Raw genomic sequence first — 14109 nt, forward strand, 5'->3', positions numbered from 1 at the left:
GCGTGGACGGTCATGCTGCTCGGCCGTGGTGTTCTCACGATGTTTGTGCGTGCCTGGCACGACTGCCGTCCCACTGTCGCGTTCGCCATCCCCGTCATCGCGTGAGAGGATCCCGCGGACACCACGGTGCGATAGCGTCCGCGACACACCATCGAGCGTACCGTCCGACGTCAGCCGCGATATGTCAAGTCAAATATGTCTAAAGTGGAACAGTTTCCTCAGCAATATCGCGACCAGCTTCGAGAGCCTGTGGGAGGAAGAGGGCCTGGTGGACGTGACCCTCGCCAGTGACGGACAGTGTCTCACGGCGCACAAGGTGATACTCTCGGCCAGCAGTCCCTTCTTCAAGAAGGTCTTCCAGGTGAGTTCGCTTCTCGTTGGCGAACTTGCGCGAGTGGTTCTCGAGGTTCCTCGAATCCCGCGGGGCCTGTCATCTCGTTTCGCGATTGCATCGAACGCGTGTTGTTATTGCCTCGAGGTGATGTACGACAACAACGCGTTTGACAGCTGTCACGTAGCCTTCAAGGTACACTCGCGTCGAGGTTAGAGATGATTGTCGCGATCATTTTCGAGATAAATTGCACGATTATTGACTACGGCGTGGTTATCAATTATAGTTGGTTTAGTCCAAGCTCTTAATCATAACGATTTTCGTGCTTATCGCGGTTTGTTGACAAATGACAATGTGTTTCTATGATGATAATTCTTCTAATTGTAAGATGATAGTTTTATAATGTAAATACAAGTATCTCGAATAGTCGATTCAAATTTATTTTGATATATTTTTTCTATTAATTTTAATATTACTGTAATATAAATATTAAATTTATAAATGTTATTAATTTATTTATATTTCTTATTTCTTTTATATAGATTTTATTAATTCTGCCGTGATCTTTATTATGCATTTTACGGATATTTGGCATTACATTATATAAAGAATATTAATTATATCTGACATAATCAATTTGTAAACTTTATAAAAACTTTATATAATGAGTAATTTATAAAAAATAAATAAAAGAAAAAATTATAGTAATTAAAAAATTTGAATAGCAATTTGTACACAAAATACAATTAATAATACGAATAGTAATATGAATATTAATATAATATGAATATTTTAATAATTTCATTTTTTCATTTTTTAGACAAACCCATGTCAACATCCTGTTATAATTCTTCAGGATGTACATTTTAGTGAATTGGAGGCACTACTTATATTTATATATAAAGGAGAGGTAAATATTGAACAGAAGAATTTGCCAGCACTTTTAAAAGCGGCAGAAACATTGCAAATTCGGGGTTTGTCTGGTGGAGATATCTTTGCAAAGGAATCTTACAAACGATTAGCTGAATTAGAGCAGGCTGTAGCTGAAGATGTACCATTGATTAAAGAAGAGACACCTAAAAAGAAGCAAAAAGTTAGCAAACAACAAAATAATTCTATATTGGAGAAAGCACTAACACCCAGAATACCGCAATCAGAGAATACAAATGAATCCGCAGCCAGTGATCAAAGTGGGAAGGATGGAGAGTACATGTTGCCTGAAACATTACCAAATCCAGTATATCATCGTCTGGAAATGAAAGTTAGTTTAGAAAATAAAAAAAATTATAATAAAACAACGATTTATCGCGTGTATGATTATAATACAACATATTTAATTTAAATGTAGATAGAACCATTGGAAATGGCAGTAGATGATCTCCAAAAACGATCTCCATTAGATAAAGATCCAACAGAAAGGCTAGATACAGGACAAGCAGATGGGAATCAAGGTTAGTGTCATAAAACATTTGTCAGATATATTTTATATACTATAAAATATACATATATCATTATGCTCTATCACAAATATAGTTAAAATCTTAAATATCTTTAAATATCTTATATATTTTGTGTGTTTGTGTGTTGGAAAATTGTGTATTATAATATTATAACGCAATATGAACCTTCTTTGCATTTTCACTGCTATATTATTGATGTTTTTCAATTTTATAATAATTAAATACAAATCCAGTAAATTAGCTATTTGCAAATATTTTGTATGTACAAGCATATATATACAAAATATTTGAATAATGTCTCATACTCTACAATTTTTATATTTTTTTAAAGATTTTTGAAGATTATTCTTTTAATGGAAATTTAATCGAGGATTATTCTTTGTTGTATAATTTTTTTTTACATTCAAAACTTTCATATTACAATCTTTGTATATAAGGAAAGTTTCTTTTATGTGAAATTATGTTACTAAGAAATATCTTTATTAAATTCATCCGACATTTCTATCGATTGAAAACAAGAATGCGACTTATTCTCAGTAATTTGCCGAATTTGTAAATCATTAATAGTATGCATTTATTATTTATTATGTTTATCTTAATCAGCAATTGAATATCATTCGATAAGAATATGTGTTATTAATTTATGTGTAAAGTTTTCATTTGAAATAATAAGTTGCAATCTCTAATGCAAAGGCAATTTTGCTTTTCCGAGGTCCAAATATAAATAACATATATTTAATATGTATTGCTCTATTGTTTTCATTATCATACACACATACATAATTCATATTATCACATGTGCTCTCTACATTTAATCGTGTACACTGATTCACCATCTTTGCGTATGTTTGGCGGCTACTATAGTATCAAAGCTTTTTCTTTGATACGGCAACTCGTAGCTTTTTCGAATCTTCAGTTTGCTTCGTCACACATATTCTGTTCTGCTCGTTTTTTTTTTTTTGGCGCGCCACTTTTCTTTATTTGCTGTGCTATATCGTGAGAGACAAAGATTGCGTGCACGAGTAAAGAGTACTTTATTGAAAAGACAATGAGAGCGACGTAATTAGCATAATAAATGGTAAACGTCTTTGTGATTCATTGCATAGCAGCAAAAATATTTCATAGTATATCCGATACGCGTGATAATATATCGTTGCCGTTATCCTGAAAAACGCGATTGACTTGTAATAACAGTAACTCGTGCAAAAACTGGTAGTAAACTCCGCGTCTTCTTTCATTTCCGTTAAAGTTTATGGGAACGAAGTCGGTTTTTCGGCGTCACGCCTCGATTGACGGTGCATATAAGCGTATGTGCGTGAGTAGTGCATACGTGAAATGGAAGATGCGTGATCGGTCCTTCATTATAGTCTTTACACTCGCTCGCATTTTCTTTATTGTGTGCGCGTAATTCACGTGTGTGTCGGGGCAGCCCGTGTCTAAAGCGCGCTGTGCTGATGTGTGTGGCAGGGTCTGGGAACAGTCCTGCTGAAGACATTTCCGGTTTATCTGGCTTGTCCGGACTAAGTGGATTCTCGGACGTCAAACCGCTGCTTTACTCGTATCAGCATCTACCTTACGCCGATCTGCTGCCGAGCCCGGACATAATCTCGACCTGGGCGTCGTCTCGACCGATGGATCATCTGGCTTGCGATCTCATGAAAATCCTTTTCACGCCGGAAGAAAGGATTCTCTGTAACGTCAACGGCAAAATGGGAAAGCAGCAGTTCGACAGCAACAAGATACACTTAATCCGGGAGGTTCTGCTGCACTTCAGCGGTATAGCGCCTAACAGCATCGAATGGGAGGAGGCGTGGAAGAATTGCGTAACCAAAATTGACACTAGCAATAGGGGCCTGAAAAGGTATTTGTTTCAGAGGCGCTCGGTCTACACCCAATGACTAGGGCGTTTCAGGTCAGGGGTCAAACGGAAACGTTTCCACTGGCTGGAATAGGATCGTTCTTGTAAGCCCGTCGCCCCGTTCGTCGTTCTTACGCGAATGTCGCGGGGTTCGTCCCTCGCTTGTTCCTCTTCGGTGTGAAGCTTTCGCGCAGCTTTACATTTAGGACGTTGTAAAAAATTGATGTAAGTAGACATTAAGGTTCGTGTAGCCGTTATGGGGGAAGAAGAGACGGACGGGTCAGTCATCCTGAGTAAAAATCGTGGGGTTAGCACGTGCAATAGGATCGAACTGCAAACGGTCTTCGATCCGTGATTGATGATTTTAGACTGTAGATTTTGGGGTGACAGGGTGATTAGGCAAGAGCATTGTAGACGCGATCGAGTTATTTATATACGCTTCAGATTCGCCGCTCGACGTGACGAATGATCGAATAATTCTAAGCCTTCCTCTTTCGTATTTTTATTCTAATTTTCACCTTATCAAAAAGTATCCCTCGAGATACTTTGTTCGATCTCTGTCCTTTTTCTCTCTTGCTCTCGCACACCGCGTATTTAAAGGAAAATCTTGACGCTTCTCACGACGCGCTCACGAGAGAGGTCAATCATCCAGCTGTCTGTGTACCTCTTTGTGTTTTTCCTGTAGTACCTTGAATAATGTAACATTCCGTCATTTATTTGCGGTATATTCATGCGAGAATTCACTTTAACAGTAAAACGTTACGATATTAAAAAATTAGCGTATGCCAGGGAGACACGCGAGTCTCCCTTTCTCTCTTTCTTGCACTCGAATATGTACACATATATACATACACACACATCACGCACTCGCTCATACACATTATCGATACACGAACAGGATGTGCGTGTATATAAGCATTCGTTACGCATCCATGTATACGATATATACATGGATGTGCATACGATTCATTTAGAAGTATATGTATGAAATATGTATGTATATATATACGAGGATACACGTATTGGTCATGTGATTACGCGCGTGCGTAACGTAACGCTGCACGACCGCGGCTGCTCTATGTACACTTAAAATTAAAGGAAGAGAAACCGTAGTTATGACAGGAATAGTGATTTAAGACATGCTTGTAGAGTATTTAAATCGCAGTAGAGGGTCACACTCATACACACATACAAAATGTGCGTTACGAACTGTTAGGATATACGTTGCGAATCAATGTGCGATTTCTCATCGCGTGCGTCCTTTCCTCAAGATTCGCGCGAAAGTGTTCTTTGATCTCCGTTTACTTGTAAAATCGAGTCGTTTTTATTGGTTGCACGTGCGATACAGCGTTGATCAGTGGAATATATTTCGATAGCTTCGAGCCGGTTATTATTTAAATCGATATTATTGTAGACGAAACAAACGACTGGTCGCAAATAAACCTATTTTACATTTTTAATTGTCCCTTTATTTCCGCAGTACCTATCATACTGCTTTATGGCGTATCCATACAAAAAAAAATAAATACTTTTTTACAATATTTAGAAAAGTGATAATTTTATCAAATTCTTTTTTTTTCTACAGAAAGACGTAAATATTTTCCATTAATTTTACGCTATGAACATTACTTTCAATTAGATTAAAATTAAAAATCTTTATCAATTTTCATCTATAAAGAGAATTCAAATGATAGATTGAAATTTTTTACAGGATCATTGAAACCGATTGTGACAGTGATAGCCGAAGCTCGCAATACTTCTCCAGTCCCGGAAATGCACAACAGAAATCCAAATTCCACAGTTGAACAAAGTTCGCTGTGGAATGTCACGAAAATATTAAAGGACCCACCATCCGATTCATCGAATCGTCTTCATTTTGAACATGCGTTAGATCAACCGAAATCCTCGAATCTCTTTGCGAAACGCAATCCTGGAGCTTTGCAGTCTGAGAATTTCTTCGCGCTCACTGAATCCTACGGTACAGATTTATCGGACGAAACTATAAAAGGTGGACCGGCATATCCGCCGTTTCCCTGTCCTTTCTGTGATAGGGCGTACACGAGTTGGGGCTTCCGCAGAAGACATATAAAAGCTGTTCACACCATCTCTCCATCTCTTAATTGCAAGTGGTGTTTACAAGTAAGTTTCCAAAGATTCCCACTTTGCCGCAGGATATGAAGTAAGCGAATCTAATAATTATATTTGCATTTATTTGATATTTTATTTTCATTATTGTCAGATTCTTCCCACACATGCGGCTTGGAGACGGCATGTGATAACGGCGCACAATCTATCGGCCAGTGATGCACACAATGGTCTCTTAATTCTAGAAGAAGCGCATATGGTTCTTCAAATAGCACATCCTACTAGATTGGATACACTGGTTAACATTATTAAGCAGAGTTCCCAACAAAAATCATGTAGTCATGATAATGCACATACTCAATCGGATAAAGATTAGGTAATTGCTATTAGTATTTACCGATTTTATATTCAAAACTTGTTATGATCTTTAACTTTGTTCAAATTATTGACATTGTCGGTGACATTATTAATGCATAATGGCAATGAATAATATATAGTCTATATAAAGATTAAACTATGTATGTTCAAACAAATGCAAATTTATCTTCTTGTATTCAAAAATTGTAAATAGTTATAAATATAAAATATACTGTTATTATATATATATATATATATATATATATATATATATATATGTGTATATATGTATGTATGTATGTATGTATATGTATGTTATATATTAAAAATACATACATATAAATGTTTTATAAGATATTTTAGTATATTTTGTTCATGATTGTATGAACAAAGCAAAACATTATATTATATAATTTTATGCTGTTCTCGTCAACTTTAAAAACAGCAATTTAAATATTGTTTAAGATTGAATACATAAAGATGTGACAAAATATGTTTTCATATATATATATATATATATATATATATATTTATATTTATATATACACATATATAAAATACTGTGATATATGTATAGACAAATTATTATTATTTTGTGTGAATTATTTCACATCAGTACTTTTATATATTCTTTCACCCACATCATGCATGTTTATAAATGCATATATTGCGCTAGATATAACTTTAATTATTGATTACTAAATTGTTTATAATGAGATTGAATATTTATTCCCAGTTATTGATAATGAAATATTGATATGAGCATCAATAGAGAAATGATATTCTGTTATAAATAAGTCATCGCCATAATATAATTATATATGTATATTCATGTCTAATAATTATTGATATAATTAATAATTTTACAGAAATTTCTATGAAAGAGTATAATTTCCATCGTTTAGATGAGCTTGATTACAATGTTGTGATATCAGTAATCGACAGTTTTCAAGCTTCAAGCTTGAATTCAAGATTATTTTAATATCTGATTGGTAGATAGAATTTAAAGTTTAAGAGGAAAATTAGGATATTGATCATTTTCATTAAATTTGAACGATTTTTCCTTTTCAAATCAACTCTAGCAATGACAAGTATAGAAAGAGATAGAGAGTTTGATTGATTTGAGATTTGAAATACAACATAATTGATACTGATGCAACCGACCTTTCTTCAATGCTTTATAGCTCAGCTACATAGCCTTTAACGACAATTCCTGGTGCAATCTCTGTAGTAACACTATCGCCATCATTGGCGCATTTCTCATTCCATGCATCCTGTTTCGCGTACTTCTCTGACATGAGAATCATCTCATTCGGACTCCATTCTGGTGAATCTCGACTATCGCCGCTCTTGTTGGCGACATTCGAATTGTACAAATTTTCGTTACCGCGATGATAAGATTCTGGCATTGACGGTGATGTGTTACTCTCATATACAGGATTGCGTTTCATCGAAGCACGCTGATGAGGAGTTTTCCGCAACATCGCCTAAAATAATAGTATCTTTGAAGAATTTCATAATTTGATTTCTTCTTTATCTTCTTTTTTAGTTTTATTAATTATTTTATTTTCAATATCTTATTGTACATAATATCTTAATAATCTTCAAATCACGAATTAAAGAAGTTTCATAATGAAATCAATATTGTATACGATATATAAGATTAATTTCAAATCGAAAATAAATTTTTTAATAATTTTATTTAACAATCCAATTTTTATCAAAGGAAAAAAATATCGATTTTAATTAATTTTTAATATATTCAGGCTGCGTTTCGATATAAACTGCCAGCATTGAAAATCTATAGTATGCGTGATGCAAATTACAGATTTTCAATACTGGCAATGAATATCGGAACACGGCTTCAGAAATATATACATTATAAATAAAATAATATAAATATTGATTGTGGAAATAAATATGTTTAAATTGATGCTAAACTCTCTGTAAACTTTCAATAACAATCCGAGTGATTTTATTGCATAGACTAATTCTAATAATAATTAAAAATAACTAAAAATATATAAAAAGTGGAGTAAGTAAATCAATATATTTCACCTGAAAGTTAAACGGAGGTGCATCATCATTTTCATCATTATTATTTCTGTGTCCGATCATTTCTAATTCTTTGATGGCATTTACACTGTAATGAAAAATAAAAATTATACTACAAAAAGAATTTATTAATTAGAAATATCATTTATTTTAGTAATGATTATATCAAAATTTATCTCAATAATGATTACCGAATATTGTTGATATTACGATTAAGTTCATTCTCAAATGTCCAGCTTGTGTCTCCATCAATGTTTCTGTTTGGAACATCTGATTCATAATTGTTGAAAGTTTGCATTGTTGAGGATTGCATTTGATTGAATGGTGGTATTTTTTGTCTGCAGCGTGCTGATCCAGCATTATCGTTATTATTCTATAAAAATAAATATCTGTAAAATATATCTTATAAAAATTGTAATCGTAATCATATTTTAATGTATTTTAATGTAAATTTTTAACATATTTTAATGTAAATTTTTGATGCATAATACTTTTTAAAGCTCTGCTTAAATATATTATTTTTAATACTACTAATCAAGAAAATAAAATTTTGAGTTAAAAGCTTAAAGTTATGAACAATTGCATATGTTAAAGATCTTATCAAATTAATCATTTGGCAAATAAATCTCCATCATTTAATTATATGTTTTATATATTTGCTTCAATAATATATATATATATATATATATATATATATATATATCTTAATCAACTCATAATTGTTATATATAAAAAAAAGCTTTTATTCTCGTATTTCCATTAAAAACATTATTTCTTTTCAGTGAAATTATTTTTTTGAATCTTTATTATTTAATCTTCAATATTAAATAAAAATAAAATTTTTTATTGAAGCAAATATTGTGCATATAAATATTATATAATAACTAAATTTGTAAATTTACAGAGTGAGGAATGTGAGATTCGGATGATTGTATGGTATCACGTTTATTTGCAGTTTGAAAGCCGGCAATTCCACCCTTGTGGCGAGTTGGATTTTCCAGTGGACACTGAATCGGAACATTGGGATCCCTGGTGAATGGAATGTTGATCAAACTTTGATCCCCACCGATCGACGAACGATGAAGGAGCACGCGATGTGGTGAGTTTGTCGTTTGAACTTCGACATCTAAAAATGTATCACATTGAAAGAGAATTTTATTTTCTGCATCTACTATCGCTTTTAAGTTTGCTTTGCTTTTTCATCTTAAAAACGTATTCTAAGTTTGCTATTTTTATAATTGCATATTATATAATATGAATATTATAATAACATTTTTATTAATTAAAAATAGTGACAAAATTCATAAATAATACATATAATGATAAGAGTCAATATATATATAAAAGCGAATGTATGCATATATTTATTTGCTTTAAATTCTTAGAATGTTAGAATTTTTCTTTTTATTTAATAATGAGGTACCTCTAGTGTTAACGTTATTATTAGCCCAAGGAACGGTTTGCCTACGTAATGGTGCATCCCAAGATTCGTGCTCATCGTCGCTCATCATGGATGTTATAGATCTGTGAAAGTATTTTTAAAACGTAAATGCATTATTTGCATTTGTGTGTTTTTAATTGTACATAAGATATTTTTAATTCGATATATACACGTCATGTTTGCAGGAAATCAGTCTATATAAATTTTATAAATATCTTGTAATCAGTATTTAAATTATTGCTATAGATAAAAATCAAAATTTAAAAAATATATTAGGCGATTACCCTGCACGTTTAAGGTTTATGTTCGAGGGGTCGTTCATATAGTTTGTATCGAAGTACGATAGTTCTTGTTGCAAATTGAAAGGTAGTTTGTAAACTTGAGGGGGTTTCATCTCACTGTAGGCATCTATTTTGTCGTTTGGATCGATTTTTTCAAGAGATACAAATTTATTTGTCTCATTCAACACTGCCATTATTGATTGATTATATAGATGAACCTATCGATATGTGAAACAATATATGTTATATTTGATATTCATTTACATTTATGGTTTTATTGAAAGTTTTTACATATAAAGAGAAATATATATAGGAAATTTATATAATATTATGAAACGTAAAATGTTAAATCTAATTAGACAAATTTATAAGCGTTTATTTTTAAGCGCTTTGCTGTAAATATTTTAAAGTTTTAAAGTTTCTTGATAACGTAACTTTGTCAATACCTGTTGGGAAAACTGCACAAGATCTTGGTAACGGGCTGCACGATACCATAGGAGGACTTGAAACATACTTTTCAATCTCCACTTGCTGTAATAGAATTTGATAAAATCTTTCGTTTCTTGGTCCATTTCTCCCTTCAGTAAGGGCCCCATTTCTTTCCTCACCATATGTCCCCTGTATGCTAGTGAATATAATGAATATGATGAATATAATGAAGAGAAATATATGAAGAGAAAGAGAGAGAGAAGAAAAAAGAGGGAAGAGAGAGAGAGAGAGAGAAGGAACAGAAATATGGTTTGAACATTTTTTGACAAATTGTTAAAAATTTTATAAATATATGATTGAAATTTAACTTGGAATATCAAAATTTACTTATCGAATATATTTAAAAACATATTGCTTAAATAATAGATAAAATGATATAAAACTTTTACATTCTTCAAATTTCAAAATGTAGAATTAATCATTACTTTTTTAATTACCTTTCTGTATCATCACTGCCGCTTCATCAGCTGATAGTAAATTTCTCCTCTTGATTGACGCTCTTTTTTCTGAAATAATACACGTTACGATTAATCGAAATATTTAAAACATAAATACATATATTTATCGAAATATAAATAATCAAATAGCATTAACTACGATTCCCTTATGATGAATTTAGATACTTACCAATCTCCTTCTTAATGTTGCTCATTTTTGAAACAATATTTTTGCGCGCTAAAAAGGCACGCATCATACACTGTATTTTTATAATCTTTCTTACTTGTGTCTCATATAAGCGTGACAAATATTCTTCATTGTAGTACTTTAAAAAGACCTTAGTCTTGCCAATAATCCATCCTTCCATCTTTAATCTGATCAGAAGTAATCTACAATTATCCTTCGTCATCTCGACTGTTTCGTTAAAATCGAAGGCCAGAAATTTATATCTGTAATTAAAAATAATCTGTTTAACACGTAACAGAACGAATGTTTTTTTATATTCAATTTTATGAAATATGCACATATTTTCCTGCAACTTGCTGTATTCGATTAAAAATACTATTTTCAAAATTATTAAATTACCTGCGAAGAAATTCTTGGAAAGGTATCCTATATGGATAACCGCGTTGTCTGGCTTTTGCTGTGTCAAGTACTGCTAACGCTCTGATTTGCTGTCTAACAACTTCCCGATAAAAACCGCAAGGAACATCCTCGAGGTCAGAGCGTATGCATCTAACAAAATGCGTACCACTACCCGCACTTATCGCAAGATTTTTCAAAATTTCAAGACTCGTCGCTCTGAATGTCGACGAACACGTCCTCATTTTGCGAGTTTGCGAATATTGTCCTCTAGACGCAGTATTATATTTCTATTGAATTAAAACAACAAATAAGATTTTTTGATAAGTTGCAAACTAGAGAAGTTTAATTTTTGTGAAAAATTCTTCATCTTCAATGTTTCTAACGCATTTGAAATACAAATGTTTCGAAATATTAAGAAATATTGACTTGAAATTGATAAAATATTCATGTTATCAAAATTGCGACATATTAAATATTTACTTATCATTTTACTCACGCGAAAATTGGAAGATTCTTGCATAAGAGCACTCCATTTGTTTTTCTTCGCGAGACAAGATTCATGGATAATCGTTAAACTGCCTGATTTGGTCAGTTTGTTGGTGAACATTTGTTTGACTACATCGCACGAGGAGAATCTCATCGTGCTGATCATCTCTGGCGGCACAAAGTCTCTATTTTTCGCTGCGATTTCGCTGGCGTCGTATATCAATTTGCCGGTATAGTGTGCGACCGTGAACTCGTGCGAGCTCACCGGTTTTATATAAATGCCACGCTTATGCTCTTTGATCCTCTCGAAAATATATTGAGCGTCCTGCAATTGTCGCGAAGCATCATCGATAATACGCAGGAGACCATTCTCCTTGCTCATCAGCTGATCGACCGCTTCCTTATTATCATAAAAGCGAAATCTTTTTATGGGTATATCTTCCTCATTTTGTTCTTGCTAAAATCACGAAGAAGAATATATAGTACAGATTTTTATTCTTTTCTTTAGTAATCGATTTCATTAACATATTCGTTATTTAGTGGCTCGTAACTTTATTAATTTACTTTATAAATTTTATAAATTTATTATAGACGTTATATGTTTTAATAAATTAGCCATCTACTAATTTACGAAAAAATTTACCATTTCCCAGGTGAATATTCTTTGATTATAATAATATTGCATTTGCTCGTTCATTGTATTTATTAGGAGTTGCTCCAATCGATTTACTGAGAAACATTCAAATCCAAAATAATCGAGGATACTGATAGAATATTTGTCACCGCTGGAAATTAAAATATAATTATATTATTATAGATGTATCTATCAATGTACATAGAAAAAAATCGAGAGGAAAAAAGTTTTATCTACGTTTCATCTATTGTACAATTCCATGTGTGAAACTTTTGTAACTTACTAAAGGCTGCGAGTCATTAACAGCTTATAATTGATAACGTTGATTATCCAGTCTACTAAACGCTGATAAAGAGTATTCGCTATGACATCTCGTGCTTCTTTTGCCTCTTCGCAAGTGTGTTTTCTACGCATCGCCGATCCCTTCACAATCAAGCAATAATTAATTAGAGCCCAGATAAATTTTTTCGAGTCTAAGCCAAGGAGTTCGGCTACTGCAATTTAAAACAGTCAATCAGGTTTTGCATCTAATAGACAAGTATTTTAATACGATTCAATGTATCAAAGTAAATCTTTTATGAGAAATATCAGTGCATTTTTAAAAATTTTTTACCTCTGTTAGCGGCTTCGTTATTATCCAATTCAGCTTCTCCGTTATTACCTTCGACGAATCGGATCTCCCCGAGTATCAGAATAGCTGCGAGGATTTTCCAAATAGTTTCGCAATGCTCTTCCATATCCATAAATTTAAAATGTTCTATAAGTTCTTCAAACTTGACTACGTTGTGCTCCGGATCGTTTCTCACCTTGAACGCTCGTTTCTTTTCGATATTCTTGTCGGTTATTCTAAGATATCGAAGTCTTCTTCCATTTGGTAGATAATAATCCTTTAATTTCCCTGACGCATCGAAACCATCGTACAAGTAATAAAAGGCATGGAAATTTGATTGATTTCTACAAAAGAGTATTTCACTGTTATAATATAATTATTTGCACATTTTTTGAGATATTATCTTAAAAAAATTTTAATTTTTACTATTTTTATTTTATCAGAATTTTGTATAAATTATATTAGAATATATTTCGTTCTTTTAATTTTATTATTTTAATGTGTTAATTACACTATTTCCGCGAATCGTAAGAAATTAATTGTAAAGAATTGTTTTTTTATCAGCTTTTGCTGATCAGCGCCTGCAATAGTGACCCGTTATACATGAGAATATAGAATGTAGAATATAGAATATAGAATGTGGCATATTCTTTGCTTCGATGAAACTAAAGATTGCGAAATGGTCAAAGATCTTTAATAAAAAATATTAAAAATTTACGTGAAATATTATGTTGTAATAAAAATAATCTCGTCGAAGAATAGGTTACCTGTCGCGAGTGGAAACACGCCACTTTTCCAATTGATATAGCCAAAATATTGCACCGGATGCTTTGCCGGTCGAGCCGAAAGTCGTCTGTATTTGCAATATGCATCTAGTGGAATTAGCATTAAGCGGTGTCGCCGCGTTGGTAAAAGCATGAATAATTTGTATAGCTCGGAGTACTCTCATTCCCGTGTCCTGCAGACCCTAAAAAAACATGATTATATTATTCGTAATTA

At 32.5% G+C, this 14109-nt stretch overlaps 2 protein-coding genes across 8 annotated transcripts in view; one reads left to right on the top strand and one right to left on the bottom strand.

The window, feature by feature from the left end:
• Positions 1–14109, top strand: part of LOC105258972 (transcription factor GAGA) — a 24569-nt gene continuing 10460 nt past the window's right edge. For 4 of the 6 annotated variants that reach the window (XR_003123758.1, XR_003123760.1, XR_003123757.1 and 1 more), the window contains exons 1-6: positions 10–361; positions 1152–1592; positions 1680–1782; positions 5361–5788; positions 5889–6110; positions 9102–9245. Coding sequence is in view for 2 of the 6 variants with exons in the window: in XM_011270585.3 (XP_011268887.1) it covers positions 182–361; positions 1152–1592; positions 1680–1782; positions 5361–5788; positions 5889–6110 (1374 nt within the window). In the remaining 4 variants the exon portion in view is untranslated. Of the gene's footprint in view, positions 362–1151; positions 1593–1679; positions 1783–3258; positions 5168–5360; positions 5789–5888; positions 6249–9101; positions 9246–14109 lie in introns of those variants that run through there. The other 2 variants (XM_011270585.3, XM_011270587.3) reach the window with 2 other exon arrangements.
• Positions 5909–14109, bottom strand: part of LOC105258971 (neither inactivation nor afterpotential protein C) — a 22212-nt gene continuing 14011 nt past the window's right edge. Inside the window, exons 10-25 of one of the 2 annotated variants that reach the window (XM_011270581.3) lie at positions 13878–14077; positions 13114–13454; positions 12784–12994; positions 12510–12651; positions 11877–12323; positions 11381–11667; positions 10985–11244; positions 10795–10863; positions 10315–10493; positions 9872–10086; positions 9570–9670; positions 9049–9272; positions 8338–8519; positions 8150–8234; positions 7256–7578; positions 5909–5975 (exon numbers count right to left, since the gene is read on the bottom strand). In XM_011270581.3, coding sequence (XP_011268883.1) covers positions 7270–7578; positions 8150–8234; positions 8338–8519; positions 9049–9272; positions 9570–9670; positions 9872–10086; positions 10315–10493; positions 10795–10863; positions 10985–11244; positions 11381–11667; positions 11877–12323; positions 12510–12651; positions 12784–12994; positions 13114–13454; positions 13878–14077 — 3252 coding nt within the window. In that variant the 3' untranslated portion in view covers positions 5909–5975; positions 7256–7269. Of the gene's footprint in view, positions 5976–7255; positions 7579–8149; positions 8235–8337; positions 8520–9048; positions 9273–9569; positions 9671–9871; positions 10087–10314; positions 10494–10794; positions 10864–10984; positions 11245–11380; positions 11668–11876; positions 12324–12509; positions 12652–12783; positions 12995–13113; positions 13455–13877; positions 14078–14109 lie in introns of those variants that run through there. The other variant, XM_025415384.1, reaches the window with a different exon arrangement.

This window comes from Camponotus floridanus, unplaced genomic scaffold, assembly GCF_003227725.1.
Source record: "Camponotus floridanus strain SB8 unplaced genomic scaffold, Cflo_v7.5 scaffold12, whole genome shotgun sequence".
NCBI classification, from domain to species: Eukaryota; Metazoa; Arthropoda; class Insecta; order Hymenoptera; family Formicidae; genus Camponotus; species Camponotus floridanus.